This window comes from Juglans microcarpa x Juglans regia, chromosome 4D (assembly GCF_004785595.1).
Source record: "Juglans microcarpa x Juglans regia isolate MS1-56 chromosome 4D, Jm3101_v1.0, whole genome shotgun sequence".
Lineage (NCBI taxonomy): Eukaryota > Viridiplantae > Streptophyta > Magnoliopsida > Fagales > Juglandaceae > Juglans > Juglans microcarpa x Juglans regia.
Window position 1 is genome coordinate 30,558,052 of NC_054600.1, and position 19,879 is coordinate 30,577,930.

The window sequence follows — 19,879 nt, forward strand, 5'->3', positions numbered from 1 at the left end:
TTTTTAGGTCCTTTAGGCATGGTTGATTTTCCCAGAAAGAAAGCAGAGTTCAGTGGTACATTGATTAGTTGATCACCTCCAGTTGTATCTCTTTCCAGAAACGAAAGCTATGAATAACTCTCATTGCATGTTCTGTTCTCTTGGAAAACAGACAATGCAATTCTAGATGTTTTCAGTCTATGCACGTGAGCTTGTCTTTTGGAAAAAAAAATCACACATTATTCTTTGTATAACATCTCACGTTATTTGATAAAAAGAAATTTTTATTCTTTATAATATTCTAATAAGAATTTAATTATATCATTGATTAATAAGATCACGTAGCTTGTGCCTTTCATTAGAACGTTATATTAGACGGAAGGAAGCATTCCTACATCCGTGTTATCACTAAAGTTTTATAAGCTGATAAGGTAAGAGTGCAACCAGTTACTACTAATAAAAGCATCTTCATTTGAAGAATGGCACTACTCGCAATGTTATTGTAAGAAAAATGTTACTTTACTTATTTAACTTGTCTCCTCATTTTGACACCTCATGTATTTTAAGTTTTTTTAATTTTTTGCTTACTTAATAGCTAAGAAAGTGACTATTAGTGTATTGATATTTTTTTATATTTTTTAAAAATGTTTTAAAATGATAAAAAAAATATAAATTAAAAAAATAAAAAAGTCAATTTAACCTAGCAGTCAGTTGGAGCGGTGCTACTCTACCGCCGGTGCTACTCAAGGGGCAGATCAGTAGCACTGCTCTTATTGTAAAATGATGTTTACAGTTCACGAGTTAAGAGTGCAAATATGCACATATGAAAAGGTGCAAATGCATAAGAAATGTGTTTCATTACTTCTATTTGTTTTTTTTTTTATAAATATTTTAGTAATAAAGTAATTTTATAAAAGTAATTTTATAATTTGACATGATATATTAAATTATAAAATTATTTTTATTATAAAATAAATATAACATATTACATGAAACGAATCATATTATTAATTTATTTTAGTAAGATTGAAATAAAACTTTTTTTTTAATTTTAATGAAAAAGAAAACATATTACTGATAACAGTGATCAAAGTACAAAAGGAGAAAGATGATCGAGAGAGCTTGCTCAATTAGGGCTGCTACCTGCATGGTGCGAGGCGGGGGATACCCTTCCCTGCACCCCGCCCCTCACCATGCGGGGGTGGGTTTTTTCCCCCGCCCCTGCCCCGGTGCCAGGGGGATGGAGAAAAAACCCCATACGCCCCGCCCCCCAGCCTAGGCCAATACATTAGGTCTAAAAAAAATTTTTTTAGTTCAAAAATATTTTTTCAAACCAAAATTATAATATAATTTAAATTTATAAATACAAAAGAACTTAAATTCATTACAGTTAGATTTTGGATTGTCTTGACCTCCTATATAAAAGTTGGCCTAGGAGGCCAATGCAATCCAATGACTTGAATACAATTTCAAGTTTTTAATAAATTGTATATATCTATATACAATATAGTTATATATATATATACACAATATATTTATATATATATATATCAATATAAAAAAAACTTAGGTATGTGAAGCAAAACGAGGGGCTGGCTAAGGCCTCGCTGGGGTCATCCCGCCCCCCGTCCCAGCTAGGCCTTCTACATGTGGGGCGGGGCGAGGCGAGGTACAGGGCCTCGCTGCCCACCCCTAAGCTCAATAATTGGTTTTCCTTTTTGAAGTGTCCTTTTGTTGGTAGTCACCGGTGAGAACAAAATAAATATAGACTCTAGATCGTAGTTGTCTTGTCTACTGATTTTTCTTTTTAATTGGCGCACAGAACATCAACTTTTATATAAAACGGACATTAGGACTGTCTAACTAGTTGTTAAGATTAATCAAGAGATCTGATTTTCATGTAAAAAATGACATATCATCTCGAGAGAGCTTGTAGAAAAACTCCTATTATTACCATTATCAGGTTGCTTTGCAAAAAACAAATGCACGCAAGAGGGCATGTGCAAATACGTGTTTTTAGTTTCTACCATAAAGCGTTTTCACAAAAATGGGCAAGACATATGCACCGGTGTGTATGCACTTAAAATATATATATTTTAAAGCTTCATTATTAAATAATAATGCTAAATATAATTCTAGTGTGTACAACTGTACAAGTTTTACGTATTCTATTTAAAAAAAGTAGGATCCACATCATTAAAAAAATAAAATTTTTATGTGGATCACAAACTTACTCAATTTTTACTAAAAAAATGTGTTGAATTTACACAAACTAAAACTACAAATATCATTTATCATTATTAAAATACCAAATGTATTGCTAAAATAGAAGTAACATCAACTAATATGTAAACTATAAAACATATACAACAATTATTGGTCCTATAGTTTTTGAATGGGATCTCAATTTTTGCTGTATGTTATTTTTTTGTCGATAGAATTATCTGTGTTTTCTTGGTTCTCCCTGTTTTGTAAATTGTTGAAGCAATATTCCGATCCCTCTCTCTATGTTTTGATGTAGAGTTCCACCGCCTATGAATTAACGTGTAAATGCATGATTTATTCCGAGATCCAATATAATTATAAATAAATTAAAATATAATTAATTAACATGTAAACGCGGAGCGGGGTAGCTTGCTCGCCCATGCGGGGGCGGGGTACAGGGCCCCGCTGCCCACCCTTAAGCTCAATAATTGGTTTTCCTTTTTGAAGTGACCTTTCGGTGGTAGCCACCAGTGAGAACAAAATGAGTCTAGACTCTAAACCGTAGTTGTCTTGTCTATTGATTCCTTTTTGAAGTGACCTTTCGGTGGTAGCCACCAGTGAGAACAAAATGAGTCTAGACTCTAAACCGTAGTTGTCTTGTTTATTGATTTTTCTTTTTAGTTGGCACACAAAACATCAGCTTATATTAAAAATGGACATTAGGACAATCTAACTGGTTGTTAAGATTAATCAAGAGATCTGTTTTCCATGTAAAAAATGACACATCATCCCGAGAGAGCTTGTAGAAAAATCCCTATTATTACTATTATCAAGTTGCTTTGCAGAAAACAAATGCACGCAAGCGGGTATGTGCAGATACGTGTTTCTAGTTTCTACAATAAAGCATTTTGAAAAAAATGAGCATGGCATATGTGTCGGTGTGTATGCACTTAAAATATATATATATTTTAAAGTTTTATTATTAAATAATAATGCAAATATAATTTTAGTGTGTACAACTGTATAAGTTTTACGTATTCTATTTGAAAAAAAGTAAGATCCACATCATTAAAAAAATAAAATTTTTATGTGGATCTCAAACTTACTCTTTTTTTTTTTCTAAAGCAATGTGTAGAATTTACACAATCTAAAATTATAAATATCATTTATCATTATTAAAATACCAAATGTATTGCTAAAATAGAAGTAACATCAACTAATATGTAAACTATAAAACATATACAACAATTATTGGTCCATTAGTTTTTTATTAGGATCTCAATTTTTGTTGTATGTTTGCTTTTGGCCGACAGAATTATCTATGTGTTTTCTTGGTTCTCCCTGTTTTGTAAATTGTTGAAGCAATATTCTAATCCCACTCTCTACGTTTTCAAGTAGAGTTCTACGGCCTACGAATTAACGTGTAAACTTGCTATTTATTATCCAATATAATTATAAATTGGTTAAAATCTAATTAATTAATGTGTAAACGAGGAGCAGGGTAGCTCGCCCACCCATGTGGGAGCGGGGGCGTACCAATGTAGGGTAGCGAGGTATGGGACCCCGCTGCCCACCCCTAAGCTCAATAATTAGTTTTCTTTTTGAAGTGTCCTTTTGGTGGTTGTCACCAGTGAGAACAAAATGAGTCTAGACTCTAGACCGTAGTTGTCTTGTCTAATGATTTTTCTTTTTAATTGGTGCATAGAACATCAGCTTTTATATAAAACAGATATTAAGACAGTCTAATTGGTTGTTAAGATTAATCAAGAGTTATGCTTTTCATCTAAAAAATGACACTTCATCTCAAGAGAGATGGTAGAAAACAAATGCACACAAGCGGGCATGTGTAGATACGTATTTCTAGTTTCTACCATAAAGTGTCTTCAAGAAAATGGGCATGGTATATGTGCCGGTGTGTATGCACTTAAAAAAAATATATTTTTTAAAGCTTCAAGATTAAATAATAATGCTAAATATAATTTTAGTGTGTACAACTGTACAAGTTTTACGTATTCTATTTGAAAAAAAGTAGGATCTAAATCATTAAAAAATAAATATTTATGTGGATCTAAAACTTACTCATTTAAAAAAAAAAAAAGGTGTAGAATTTACACACTCTAAAATTACAAATATAATTTATCATTATTAAAACACCAAATGTATTGCTAAAATAGAAGTAACATCAACTAATATGTAAACTATAAAACATATACAACAATTATTGGTCCTATAGTTTTTGAATGGGATCTCAATTTTTGTTGTATGTTATCTTTTTGTCGATAGAATTATCTATGTGTTTTCTTGGTTCTCCCTGTTTTGTAAATTGTTGAAGCAATATTCCGATCCCTCTCTCTATGTTTTGATGTAGAGTTCTACCAGCTATGAACTAACTTGTAAACGCGTTATTTATTCCGAGATCCAATATAATTATAAATAAATCAAAATATAATTAATTAACATGTAAACGCAGAGCGGGGTAACCAGCCCGCCCATTCGGGGGTGGGGGCGGGGGCCGACGGAGGCAGGAAAGCGGGGTACGGGACCCTGCTACCCACCCTTAGGCTCAATAATTGGTTTTCTTTTTTCAAGTATTCTTTTGGTAGTAGCCACCAGTGAGAACAAAATCCGTCTAGACTCTAGACCATAGTTGTCTTGTCTATTGAATTTTCTTTTTAGTTGATGCATAGAATATCAGCTTTTATATAAAACGTATATTAGGATAGTCTAACTGGTTGTTAAAATTAATCAAGAGATCTGCTTTTCATGTAAAAAATGACACTTCATCTCGAGAGAGCATGTAGAAAAACACCTATTATTACCATTATCAGGTTGTTTTGCAGAAAACAAATGCACACATGTGCAGATACGTATTTTTAGTTTCTAACATAAAGTGTCTTCAAAAAAATGGGCATGACATATGTGCCGGTGTGTATGCACTTAAATATATATATATTTTAAAGCTTCATTATTAAATAATAATGCTAGATATAATTTTATTGTGTACAACTTTATAAGTTTTACGTATTCTATTTGAAAAAAAAGTAGGATCCACATCATTAAAAATAATTTTTATGTGGCTTTCAAACTTACTCATTTTGTTTTTTACAGAAATGTGTAGAATTTACACACTCTAAAACTACAAATATCATTCATCATTATTAAAATACCAAATGTATTGCTAAAATAGAAGTAACATCAACTAATATAAAACTATAAAACATATACAACAATTATTGGTCCTCTAGGTTTTGAATGGGATCTCAATTTTTGTTGTATGTTATCTTCTTGCCGATAGAATTATCTATATGTTTTCTTGGTTCTCCCTATATTATAAATTGTTGAAGCAATATTCCGATCCCTCTCTTTATGTTTTGATGTAGAGTTCTACCGCCTATGAAATAATTATAAATAAATTAAAATATAATTAATTAACATGTAAACGCAGATTGGGGTAGCCCGCCCGCCCACCCACCCATGCGGCGGGGGGGGGGGGGGGGGGGCGAGGTATAGGGTCGTGCTGCCCACCCCTAAGCTCAATAATTGGTTTTCCTTTTTGAAGTGGCATTTTGGTGGTAGCAACCAGTGAGAACAAAATGAGTCTTGACTCTAAACTGTAGTTGTCTTGTCTATTGATTTTTCTTTTTAGTTGGCGTAAAGAACATCAACTTATATATAAAACGGACATTAGGACAGTCTAATTGATTGTTAAAATTAATCAACAAATTTACTTTCCATATAAAAAATGACACTTCATCGTAAGAGAGCTTGTAGAAAAATCTCTATTATTACCATTATCAGGTTGCTTTGCAGAAAACAAATGCATGCAGGCAGGCACGTGCAAATACGTGTTTCTAGTTTTTACAATAAAGCGTTTTCAAAAAAAGGGGCATGGCATATGTGCCGGTGTGTATGCACTTAAAATATATATTTTTTAAAGCTTCATTATTAAATAATAATGCTAAATATAACATTAGTGTGTAAAACTATACAAGTTTTACCTATTCTATTTGAAAAGAAGTAGGATCTACATCATTAAAAAAATAATTTTTTTATGTGGATCTCAAACTTACTCATTTCTTTTTCTAAAGAAATGTGCTGAATTTACACACTCTAAAATTATAAATATCATTTATCATTATTAAAATACCAAATGTATTGCAAAAATAGAAGTAACATCAACTAATATGTAAACTATAAAACATATACAACAATTATTGGTCCTATAGTTTTTTAATAGGACACCAATTTTTGCTGTATGTTATCTTTTGGCTGATAGAATTATCTGTGTTTTCTTGGTTCTCCATGTTTTGTAAATTGTTGAAGCAATATTCCGATCCCTCTCTCTATGTTTTGATGTAGAGTTCTACCGGCTACGAATTAACGTGTAAATGCATTGTTTATTATGAGATCCAATATAATTACAAATAAATTAAAATATAATTAATTAATGTGTAAATGTTGATCGGCGTATCCCGCCGCCATGCGGAGGCGTGGCGAACGGGAGTGGGGTACGGATCCCAGCTGCCCACCACTAAGCTCAATAACTGGTTTTCCTTTTTGAAGTGTCCTTTTGGTGGTAGCCACCAATGAGAACAAAATGAGTCTAGACTCTAGACCGTAGCTGTCTTGTCGACTGATTTTTCTTTTTAGTTGGTGCACAGAAAATAAGCTTTTATATAAAACAGACATTTGGATAGTCTAACTGGTTGTTAAGATTACTGATGAGATCTACTTTTCATGTAAAAAATGACACTACATCTGGATAGAGCTTGTAGAAAAGCCCCTATTATTACCATTATCAGTTTGCTTTGCAGAAAACAAATGCACGTAGGCGGGTATGTGCAGATACGTGTTTCTAGTTTCTACCATAAAGCGCCTTCAAAAAAATGGAAATGGCATATGTGCCGGTGTGTATGCACTTAAAAGTATATATATTTTAATGCTTCATTATTAAATAATAATGCTAAATATAAGTTTTACGTATTCTATTTGAGAAAAAGTAGGATCTACATCATTAAAAAAATAAATTTTTTTTGTAGATCTCAAACTTACTTATTTTTTCTAGAGAAATGTGTAGAATTTACACACTCTAAAACTATAAATATCATTTATCATTATTAAAATATCAAATGTATTGCTAAAATAGAAGTAACATCAACTAATATGTAAACTATAAAACATATACAACAATTATTGGTCCTATACTTTTCAAATGGGATCTCAATTTTTGTTGTATGTTATCTTTTTTCCAATAGAATTATCTACGTGTTTTCTTGGTTCTCCCTACTTTGTAAATTGATGAAGCAATATTCTGATCCCTCTCTCTATGTTTTGATGTAGAGTTCTATCGCCTATGAATTAACGTGTAAACCCGCTATTTATTTCGAGATCCTATATAATTATAAATAAATTAAAATGTAATTAATTAACATGTAAACGCGGAGTGGGATCGCCCATCCCCCATGCGGGGGCAGGCGTAGACAAAGGCAGGGTAGCGGGCCCACCCCTAATCTCAGTAATTGGTTTTCCTTTTTGAAGTGTCCTTTTGGTGGTAGCCACCAGTGAGAACAAAATGAGTCTAGACTCTAGACCGTAGTTGTCTTGTCTATTGATTTTTCTTTTCAATTGGCACACAGAACATCAGTCTTATATAAAACAGACATTAAGACAGTCTAACTGGTTGTTAAGATTAATTAAGAGATCTGCTTTTCCTGTAAAAAAAAACACTTCATCTCGAGAGAACATGTAGAAAAACTCCTATTATTACCATAATCGGGTTGTTTTGCAGAAAACAAATACACGGAGGCGGGCATGTGCAAATACGTGTTTCTAGTCTCTACCATAAGGTGTGTATGCACTTAAAAATATATATATTTTAAAGCTTCATTATTAAATAATAATGCTAAATATAATTTTAGTGTGTACAACTATACAAGTTTTACATATTCTATTTGAAAAAAAGTAAGATCCACGTCATTAAAAAATAAATTTTTTATGTGGATCTCAAACTTACTCATTTTTTTCTAAAGAAATGTGTAGAATTTACACACTCTAAAACTACAAATATCATTTATCATTATTAAATTACCAAATGTATTGCTAAAATAGAAGTAACATCAACTAATATGTAAACTATAAAACATATACAACAATTATTGGTCCTATAGTTTTTGAATGGGATCTCCATTTTTGTTGTATGTTATCTTTTTGGTGATAGAATTATCTATGTGTTTTTTTGGTTCTCCCTGTTTTGTAAATTGTTGAAGCAATATTTCGATCCCTCTCTCTATGTTTTGATGTAGAGTTCTATTGCCTATGAATTAACTAGTAATCGCGCATTTTATTCTGAGATCCAATATAATTATAAATAAATTAAAATATAATTAATTAGCATGTAAACGCGGAGCGGGGTAGGCCGCCAGCCCAAGCAGGGGTGTGGCGGACGGGGGCGGGGTACGGGGCCCCGCTGCCCACCCCTAAGCTCAATAATTGATTTTCCTTTCTGAAGTGTCATTTTGGTGGTAGCCACCATTGAGAACAAAATGAGTCTAGACTCTAAACCGTAGTTGTCTTGTCTATTGATTTTTCTTTTTAGTTAGTGCACAAAACATCAGCTTTTATATAAAACGGACATTAGGACAGTCTAACTGGTTGTTAAGATTAATCAAGAGATCTGCTTTTCATGTAAAAAATGACACTTCATCTCGAGAGAGCTTTTAGAGAAACCCCTATTATTACCATTATTAGGTTGCTTTACAGAAAACAAATGCACGCAAGCAGGCATGTGCATATACGTGTTTCTAGTTTTTACCATAAAGCGTCTTCAAAAAAATGGGCATGGAAAATATGCCAGAGTATGCACTTAAAAATATATATTTTAAAGCTTCATTATTAAATAATAATGCTCAATAAAATTTTAGTGTGTACAACAGTATAAGTTTTACGTATTTTATTTAAAAAAAAGTAAGATCCACATAATTAAAAAAATAAATTTTTTATGAGGATCTCAAACTTACTCATTTTTTTCTAAAAAATGTGTAGAATTTACACACTCTAAAACTACAAATATCATTTATCATTATTAAAATACCAAATGTATAGCTAAAATAGAAGTAACATCAACTAATATGTAAACTATAAAACATATACACCAATTATTGGTCCTATAGTTTTTTAATGCGATCTCAATTTTTGTTGTATGTTATGTTTTTGCCAATAAAATTATCTATGTGTTTTCTTGGTTCTCCCTATTATGTAAATTGTTGAAGCAATATTCCGATCCCTCTCTCTATGTTTTGATGCAGAGTTCTACCGCCTATGAATTAACATTTAAACGCGCTATTTATTCTGAGATCCAATATAATTAATTTATGTGTAAACGCGGAGCTGGGTAGCCTACTCGCCCATGCGGTGGCAGGGCGAACAGGGGCATGGTGGCGGGGTACGGGGCCCCGCTGCCCACCCCTAAGCTCAATAATTTGTTTTCCTTTTTGAAGTGTCCTTTTGGTGGTAGCCACTAGTGAGAACAAAATGAGTATAGACTCTAGATCGTAGTTGTCTTGTCGATTGATTTTTCTTTTTAATTGCGCACAGAACATCAGCTTTTATATACAATGGACATTAAAACAGTCTAACTAGTTGTTAAGATTAATCAAGAGATCTGCTTTTTATGTAAAAAATGACACTTCATCTCGAGAGAGCTTGTAGAAAAACCCCTCTTATTACCATTATCAGGTTGCTTTGCAGAAAACAAATGCACGCAGGCGGGCATGTGCAGATACGTGTTTGTAGTTTCTACCATAAAGCGTCTTCATAAAAATGGGCATGGCATATGTGACGGTGTGTATGTACTTAACAATATATATATATATATATATATATATTTTTTAAAGCTGCATTATTAAATAATCATGCTAAATATAATTTTAGTGTGTACAAGTGTACAAGTTTTACGTATTCTATTTTAAAAAAAGTAGGATGCAAATCATTAAAAAAATAGATTTTTTATGTGGATCTCAAACTTATTTTTTTTTCTAAAGAAATGTGTAGAATTTACACATTCTAAAGCTACAAATATCATTTTTCATTATTAAAAAACAAAATTTATTGCTAAAATAGAAGTAACATCAACCAATATGTAAACTATAAAACATATATAGCAATTATTGGTCCTATAGTTTTTGAATGGGATCTCAATTTTTGTTGTATGTTATCTTTTTGCCGATAGAATTTTCTATGTGTTTTCTTGGTTTTCCTTGTTTTGTAAATTGTTGAAACAATATTCCAATCCCTCTCTCTATGTTTTGATGTAGAGTTCTACCACTTATGAATTAACGTGTAAACGCGCTATTTATTCCGAGATTCAATATAATTATATGTAAATTAAAATATAATTAATTAACGTGTAAATATAGAGCGGGGTAGCTCGCCAGCCCATGAGGGGGCGGGGAGGACAGGGGCAGGGTAGCGGGGTACGGGGCCCCCCTGCCCACCCCTAAGCTCAATGATTGGTTTTCCTTTTTGAAGTGTCCTTTTGGTAGTTGCCACCAGTGAGAACAAAATGAGTCTAGACTCTAGACCGTAATTGTCTTGTCGATTGATTTTTCTTTTTAATTGCGCACAGAACATCAGCTTTTATATACAATGGACATTAAAACAGTCTAACTAGTTGTTAAGATTAATCAAGAGATCTGCTTTTCATGTAAAAAATGACACTTCATCTCGAGAGAGCTTGTAGAAAAACCCCTATTATTACCATTATCAGGTTGCTTTTGCAGAAAACAAATGCACGCAGGCGGGCATGTGCAGATACGTGTTTGTAGTTTCTACCATAAAGCGTCTTCATAAAAATGGGCATGGCATATGTGACGGCGTGTATGTACTTAACAATATATATATATATTTTAAAGCTGCATTATTAAATAATGATGCTAAATATAATTTTAGTGTGTATAAGTGTACAAGTTTTACGTATTCTATTTTAAAAAAAGTAGGATGCACATCATTAAAAAAATAGATTTTTTATGTGGATCTCAAACTTATTTTTTTTCTAAAGAAATGTGTAGAATTTACACATTCTAAAGCTACAAATATCATTTTTCATTATTAAAATACAAAATTTATTGCTAAAATAGAAGTAACATCAACCAATATGTAAACTATAAAACATATATAGCAATTATTGGTCCTATAGTTTTTGAATGGGATCTCAATTTTTGTTGTATGTTATCTTTTTGCCGATAGAATTTTCTATGTGTTTTCTTGGTTTTCCTTGTTTTGTAAATTGTTGAAACAATATTCCAATCCCTCTCTCTATGTTTTGATGTAGAGTTCTACCACTTATGAATTAACGTGTAAACGCGCTATTTATTCCGAGATTCAATATAATTATATGTAAATTAAAATATAATTAATTAACGTGTAAATACAGAGCGGGGTAGCCCGCCAGCCCATGAGGGGGCGGGGAGGACAGGGGCAGGGTAGCGGGGTACGAGGCCCCCTGCCCACCCCTAAGCTCAATGATTGGTTTTCCTTTTTGAAGTGTCCTTTTGATAGTTGCCACCAGTGAGAACAAAATGAGTCTAGACTCTAGACCGTAATTGTCTTGTCGATTGATTTTTCTTTTTAATTGCGCACAGAACATCAGCTTTTATATACAATGGACATTAAAACAGTCTAACTAGTTGTTAAGATTAATCAAGAGATCTGCTTCTCATGTAAAAAATGACACTTCATCTCGAGAGAGCTTGTAGAAAAACCCCTATTATTACCATTATCAGGTTGCTTTGCAGAAAACAAATGCACGCAGGCGGGCATGTGCAGATACGTGTTTGTAGTTTCTACCATAAAGCGTCTTCATAAAAATGGGCATGGCATATGTGACGGCGTGTATGTACTTAACAATATATATATATATATTTTAAAGCTGCATTATTAAATAATGATGCTAAATATAATTTTAGTGTGTATAAGTGTACAAGTTTTACGTATTCTATTTTAAAAAAAGTAGGATGCACATCATTAAAAAAATAGATTTTTTATGTGGATCTCAAACTTATTTTTTTTCTAAAGAAATGTGTAGAATTTACACATTCTAAAGCTACAAATATCATTTTTCATTATTAAAATACAAAATTTATTGCTAAAATAGAAGTAACATCAACCAATATGTAAACTATAAAACATATATAGCAATTATTGGTCCTATAGTTTTTGAATGGGATCTCAATTTTTGTTGTATGTTATCTTTTTGCCGATAGAATTTTCTATGTGTTTTCTTGGTTTTCCTTGTTTTGTAAATTGTTGAAACAATATTCCAATCCCTCTCTCTATGTTTTGATGTAGAGTTCTACCACTTATGAATTAACGTGTAAACGCGCTATTTATTCCGAGATTCAATATAATTATATGTAAATTAAAATATAATTAATTAACGTGTAAATACAGAGCGGGGTAGCCCGCCAGCTCATGAGGGGGCGGGGAGGACAGGGGCAGGGTAGCGAGGTACGGGGCCCCCCTGCCCACCCCTAAGCTCAATGATTAGTTTTCCTTTTTGAAGTGTCCTTTTGGTAGTTGCCACCAATGAGAACAAAATGAGTCTAGACTCTAGACCGTAATTGTCTTGTCGATTGATTTTTCTTTTTAATTGCGCACAGAACATCAGCTTTTATATACAATGGACATTAAAACAGTCTAACTAGTTGTTAAGATTAATCAAGAGATCTGCTTTTCATGTAAAAAATGATACTTCATCTCGAGAGAGCTTGTAGAAAAACCCATATTATTACCATTATCAGATTGCTTTGCAGAAAACAAATGCAAGCAGGCGAGCATGTGCAGATACGTGTTTCTAGTTTCTACAGTAAAGCGTCTTCAAAAAAATGGGCATGGCATATGTGCCGGTGTGTATGTACTTAAAAATATATATATTTTAAAGCTTCATTACTATATAATAATGCTAAGTATAATTTTAATGTGTACAACTGTACAAGTTTTATGTTTTCTATTTGAAAAAAAGTAGGATCCACATCATTAAAAAAATAAATTTTTTATGTGAATCTCAAATTTACTCATTTTTTTCTAAAGAAATGTGTAAAATTTACACACTTTAAAACTACAAATATCATTTATCATTATTAAAATACCAAATGTATTCCTAAAATAGAAGTAACATCAACTAGTACATAAAAGTGTTTATATTTTAATTTATTTTTAATTATATTGAATTTCGGAATAAATAGCGCGTTTATGTTAATTCATAGGCAGTAGAACTCTACATCAAAACATAGAGAGAGGGATCGGAATATTGCTTCAACAATTTACAAAACAGGAAGAATCAAGAAAACACATAGATAATTGTATCGGCAAAAAGATAACATACGGCAAAAAGATAACATAAAGCAAAAATTGAGATCCCATTCAAAAACTATAGGATCAATAATTGCTGTATATATTTTGTAATTTACATATTAACCCTGTCCTGTCCTCTTCCCTCCGGCTGTCCTGTCCTTTCGGTAACCCACTGTCCTGCTCCACCAAAAGCCGCAAAAATTCCTTAACCTGAAAACATGACGAAATCTATATTAACCTGGCATGTAAAATACAAACTAATTATGTTTATATATATATATATATATATATATAAATTTGAGTTAAAAGTCCTACCTCAGATGGTTCTTGCAAAGAATAAGATGCGCTTGTTTCCTTTGCAACTCTAGAGACAAGGATCCCAAATCCTTGTCCGTTATGGCGCAGAACCTAAATTATGACGTAACAAAATCGTTAAAATCTCGACTCCTAATTCGGAGAAATATTGGACAACTAATTATGAGGAGATCTAGATGATGCTAGCCAGTACTAAAGAAAATCAGCTAGCTACCTACCTTGAACGCATCCTCATCAGTCTGATCATCTCCAATATAGATCGGCAAAACATCATTAGAATTGGCATATCCTGATCAAGGAAGATATTATAAAAAGACGATAATCATTAGAAGTGAAAAATATGACCCTAATTATTTTATTGAGTCAACAAAGGAAAATTCCAGGCTGTTGTGAGCAGATCAGAAATTGCAGCAACACTTACCTAGTGATTCCAGCAAGAATTCAAGGGCTTTGCCCTTGTCCCATTTGATGGTTGGACGGATCTCCAAAACCTGTTTCAAACGACGCACGGGTCAAGCATATTAACACACTAAATAAATAAATAAAAGGACTTTGACCCATTACTAAAATACACAGAATCTTCTTGATATACGGAATTTCCTCTTCTTTCAGATATAGAAACATGAGAAGTAGATAGAAGATGTGGAGGTACCTTCCTCCCTTGTGTCAGTTTAAGTTTTGGATACGCACTGAGCACCACCCTAACTTGCTCTGCTAATGCAGCCCAACTCTGACCCACCAAAATACAACCGAAAAAACAAAATAAGCTTATATTAGTCTTCCATGTTATATACGAGCAAAAACAATCGAACAAATAAAGAGGTTTTGGTCACCTTTTCATCGACGCAGCGGAAGTGTACGGATAGGCAAAACTTGTTGTTTTCAACCTTTGCTCCTGGGATGGAACTGATTTCGTTTATCAAGGCTTTGTACACCTGAAAAGTAAAAACGTAAGAGTTCACTGTTTGTCCCTCCTACATGCATCTTTCCGATATTTGGCTTGACTTTTACTGCAATAAAAATGGGAAAAAAAAAAAAAGAAAACCTCAACGATCATGGGCAGAAACTCAGAAGCAGCTTCGAAGATGACTGCTTGATTTCCCTGAATCATCAGAAGAGTGAAGAAAAAATTCTAAGAACATGCAGCAAAACGAAGAATAAATTAACCAAGTGTTTGCTATTTTTCCTTTTTGTACATGCTAGGACTCACTTTGTCGCATTTTCGGTGTTTGGAAGGTCCCTTGATATCCATCCCGTGGCTGCCCGCATAGAATAGTTCTTCTAACCTTACAAAATTATAAACCTGCAAATTTGATAACAAAATAAAATATTAAAAAAAAAGGGTACTCGTCCAGTGTTACACAGAAAAATGTACGGTAGTAGACAACTAATGCAATTTTATGGTTCTGGGAATGCACCTTATCCCTGCACCTCCCACTCACTATGGCTGTGGGGAAGTATCTAGCCACATCCCTTACAGCTTCTCTCATCTGCTTTAAAGAAGCATGGAAGAAAAATGTGAATGACATTTAAGTTTACCAAAATCTGAAACCTAAGAGAAGATGCATGAATTTGGGGGAAAACAAAAAAGAAAAAAAACATTAATATAAAATTGTTGGAAACGAAGTTGGTGCAAAGGATAACGAACCTCTATGGACATGAATGCTTGATCTGGATCTTCGACAATAGGAGAGAGGGTGCCATCATAATCCAGAAACATCACAATCTGCTTGCCCTTGGAAGCTGATATAATCTGCTCGAAGTTTTCTAACGCCGATGGATGACGGAGCTGTTGTTCAAACAGTTAAGAACCAAAGAGATTATTCGTAAATAACATACCATTATTAATGAGAGAAAGTTAAGGAGCGTGTAGAGAGAGGCTGACACTTACAATCCAGGAGCTTTTTTCTTCTGTTTCAGGCAAAGAAGGCGTGGATTTGGTTCGGGTAGGCGAGGAGTCTCTCATGGAATCAACCCAGGTACTGACCCTGGCTCCTCTTCCAGTATCATGCCTCTTTATGAGTTTCTTTTTGGATATGGCAATGCGCCCACCAAGCGCAGCCAGAGTTTTTGGGATCGCGGGTGAGAACAGTGCTGAATTCGACGCGGCAAGTCTAACCTTTCCGATAGGCGACGTGCAATCAGAAACCACCACATTCTGCTTAGTCATTTTTCCTCTATCCTCAGCCCTGCATAAACACCAAAACACTCTTATCTTCAGATCACAATAAGAAGATAGAAATCAATGGAAAATCCCATTGAGGTTCGACGAAACCAAATGAAGAGTGATATGATAGATACCTCGAGGTTTTTAAAAGTTTCGCGAAAAACAGAGTTGGGAAGGAAAAGGGTAACAGAGAGAATGAAACAGAGGAAAAACAGAGATACCAATGTGTGAATTCTTGAGGTGAAACAGAGATCTTATATAGAGATCACCTCAGAAAGAAAAAGAAATCAATCAAAAAAGTTGAAATCCGCACGCGCACTCACGCTCACAAGTCACAACTTAAAGGCTAATCTAGTCAATATAGAACTGGGTTTCACGGCACTAACCGACTAGGGCCCCCACCCTTCCATTCCGTTCATTATGCAAACGTCGATCATGCATTCTTTTTAAAAATGAATAGAGTTTGTTATTAAAAATTTAATTTTTTTACGTAAATCTCATGTTTACTATTTTTTTTTTTTGTAAATATACGCAAGACTTGTAAATATATCTAACATTAAACATGATATAAACGGGAGACTGGGGACCAGAGTGATCTCACTGGACAGAATATTATCAGTGGCTATTGCCAATATGTTGTACTATGATCGAACTTATATGTTGTACTATGATCCAACCTACGCAATAAGCTTCCATAATTTAGTATACATCTGTCACTAATCCTTAATAGTTATAGGCATATTTTCAATCAATCTTAACCAATGACAAATTTCCCATTTGTAAAATATTCTGAATCCCACTCGCAATGTCCTTTCTCGTTTTCTTTTTAATTTTCCTTTTTTTGGCACTCAACGCATTTAATACGTGAAGCAATGCAAGAGGTGAAATGAAAAGGAGATCGCTTTTTGTGAGTCCGCCATTTTAAAAACAGAGTGCAGTATGCAATGGGAATAATAACTCTGATACAAGATCCCCCATTTCCCTACTACCCAAACCCAAGTGAATTTTCTGCATTGTTGGGGGAGTAAGATGTTCTGGTGCTTTTGGTGTTTTTGGTATATGTAAAGTGTCTAGAGTTTATATAGTCTCTTGGCCCAGGTTTCGGTTTTATGAATATATGTAACCTTCGAGTATTTGTTATCACAATTTTCTTTTGCAAAAAATAGGAATCTCAATAAGATGATAAAAAAATAAAAAAAATAAAAAATAAATAAAGGAAGAAGATGTTCTGGTGCTGTCATTCAAAGGGAGAATGGGAAAGGACTACTTGAACCCCACTCCTACATGTTTGGTTGTTGCAGGTTGTGCTAGGTAATTAATGTGTTGGGTTTATTCATTTTACCAATTGTCACAATTAACGATTCAATGACGTGTCAATTTAGTTATAATGTGGTTTTGAAGGTAAATGGCATCTATTATTCTGCAATTTTAGGCTATTTTTTCACTCTTAGGCTATTTTTTCAAGTTTATGGGTACTGTTCCACTTCAACGGGAAAAAAAAAAAAAAAAGTAAAGAAAAGAAAAGAAGAGAAAAAACTACTCTTTACCGATTTGCCGTACTTCACTGTCACTAATAACACTTCTTGGGGAAAAGAAAACGTTTAGAATTGTTTATGGTTTGTAGCTCAAATGCATTATACCAACTGTTTATTTTAGTGACTATCATTTGACGTGCAATTAAACTAACCACTCACATTTACGTGTAAATAGAAATAGAATATCATTGGTAAAGCCGGCATTAGGCAGCAGAGAGGCAAAATCATCTATCAGCCATCAAAATGAGGGGGAAAGAGCTTGAATTTGAGTGTTCAAAGAAGCCCTAAACATCCATTAGGCTTTTCTTTTTCTTTTTCTTTTTATTTTTGGTCCCTTTTTTGGGTCTAGATAGGTGTTAGAACATTCACAATGGTTAATTTATCTTATTATTTAAAATACATCACTAAACTTCACTTTTTCTATTTTACATATTGACTTTTACAATATATCATATATCAGCTTATTTATTTTTTCTCAATATCATTTAAATAATATTTTTTTTATTTTTTTAAACATTTCCTTTCTACCAATAAATTTGTAATATTCATATATTTTTTTATATTTGCAATATATTATTATATACAATGTAATATAATTCAGTCCTTTACACACAAAATAAAAATTAAAAATAAAATCAAAATATGAAAAAATTGGATAAATAATATTTCCAAGATATTTTGTAGAAAAAAATAAAATAGAGGTTTTCAATGATAAACAATAAAAAGAATTTGTATTGAAATATAAAAGTAAAAGGAAATGAGGGAGTAAATGAAATATAAATAATAAAAAAATTGTTTGAAGGATGAATAGTACTACCCGCTATGTATAGCGGGTTACTGTAGCAATTTGTATTTTACATGTTCTTTTACATAATCAAATGGAACTCATTTTATAATTAATTCTTTAAATAATTTACATTTTTTATATTATACATAAGCCATTGACAATGCTCTGTGTATTATATGGAGGAAGGTAGGTAGGAAGGTGTTTTAGGACAAGAAAGACTCGTTCACAAGCATGTGATCTTTAGAATTGAGGCCCTCATGCAATAAAAAAATTGGTATGCATGTAGTAAGCCAATCATGGCAAAATCTTCCCACACCGCCCCTTGTAAAGTTCAGTGAAACTAGCAGCTCCAACCTAACCCTTGCAACGTCTGCAACAAAACCAGGAGCGTTCGCTTTGTCTCATAGCTTTGTCATTAAACTTTCGTGGCTGCATTGTTTACTGAAAATTCTAGCCTTTTCCTCTTGGCATGCATGTCGAGCTTTTACCATTTATATATTAATGCCAGCAAATAGAGTATGTGTATGATTGAATCAAGTTTATACATAATCACATGAAAATAATAGATCCTCTAGAAGTATGATCTGCGTTCATATATTCAACGGTTTGGAATGATTTTATAATAAGAAGGGATTTTTTTTTTCTTTTTTATATATTGGGATGGGAGTTCGAACCTGCTCTTCCATTTGAACACCAGACCTTACGTCATATGGTCCAAATAACCTAATTGACATGCAGTACTGATTAATTCACTAAATCATGTCATTAAAGCAATAATTATTTACTGATTGATTCACTAAATCATGCTTGTTGTCGTTGTCGAAGTACTTTCTCGTGTAATATTACAGCTTTTGAACTATCTATATAAATAAATAAGGGCGAGTCGACATTGTTGAAATTACTTCTGGTTGAAAATTGAGAATAGTTTTTTTTGTTTTCGTTCCTCTTTCTTTCGCTTTGCACATGATTATGTTTATGGGGCTGGGCAAAAGTGTTTTAGGAGCTGCACGAAGAAAGATAGCCGAAGTTTCCATGCAATTTTTCTTTGAGGAAAGATAAAACAACAACTCCTTTAAAATATTTATTTTAATTTTGATGTATTTAAATTTTAAAAGTGTATTATTTTATTGATAAATTATAAATGAACTTTAAACCATGCATCTCTTTTCTTATTTGGTCAAAAGAACATCTTTCTTAGATTGCTCTTTTCAATTCCTACGAATAATTGGTTTCCCATATACAGTCGAAACCAGGGGCCTTGGAGATGCATCGATCGAATTAAGCCAACGCCACGTGATCAAGATGTATTTCAAAGTCGAGTTAGGCTGGCTAAAAATTGTCAAAAAAGAGAAGAGTTAGGATGGCTAAAAGGAAGATTATAGAACCCAACCCCACGAAAAAGGGAACAACTTTCTATATAGCAGCGCATACACTTTCTATATATATTTTCTCCATCGTTCTTCACCCAAGCAAAAAAATTTTGTGAAAGGAATCTGACCAGTTAGGTACTAGAAGCTGGTTTTGGGTATCGTATTAGGATGG

At 33.0% G+C, this 19,879-nt stretch overlaps 1 protein-coding gene across 1 annotated transcript; it reads right to left on the reverse strand.

Moving 5' to 3' along the window:
- Positions 1-13,517: 13,517 nt before the first annotated feature.
- Positions 13,518-16,338, reverse strand: LOC121261535 (probable trehalose-phosphate phosphatase D). The gene is made up of 12 exons (XM_041163959.1): positions 16,150-16,338; positions 15,740-16,037; positions 15,497-15,637; positions 15,267-15,338; positions 15,059-15,151; positions 14,894-14,950; positions 14,682-14,783; positions 14,501-14,578; positions 14,270-14,339; positions 14,067-14,137; positions 13,849-13,941; positions 13,518-13,743 (listed from the first exon to the last, which is right to left on the reverse strand). Exons 2-12 carry the CDS (start codon positions 16,016-16,018, stop codon positions 13,618-13,620), a joined length of 1,182 nt encoding a protein of 393 aa, XP_041019893.1. The 5' UTR covers positions 16,019-16,037; positions 16,150-16,338; the 3' UTR covers positions 13,518-13,617.
- Positions 16,339-19,879: the final 3,541 nt, after the last annotated feature.

Excerpts from the sequence above, each read along its gene's own strand:
- LOC121261535 (XM_041163959.1), bottom strand. The coding sequence starts at position 16,018 with ATGACTAAGCAGAATGTGGTGGTTTCTGATTGCACGTCGCCTATCGGA. Across the intron at positions 14,784-14,893 it reads TTCTGCCCATGATCGTTGAG|GTGTACAAAGCCTTGATAAA; the intron begins GTTTTCTTTTTT and ends TTTACTTTTCAG. Across the intron at positions 13,744-13,848 it reads CTTTGCAAGAACCATCTGAG|GTTAAGGAATTTTTGCGGCT; the intron begins GTAGGACTTTTA and ends TCATGTTTTCAG.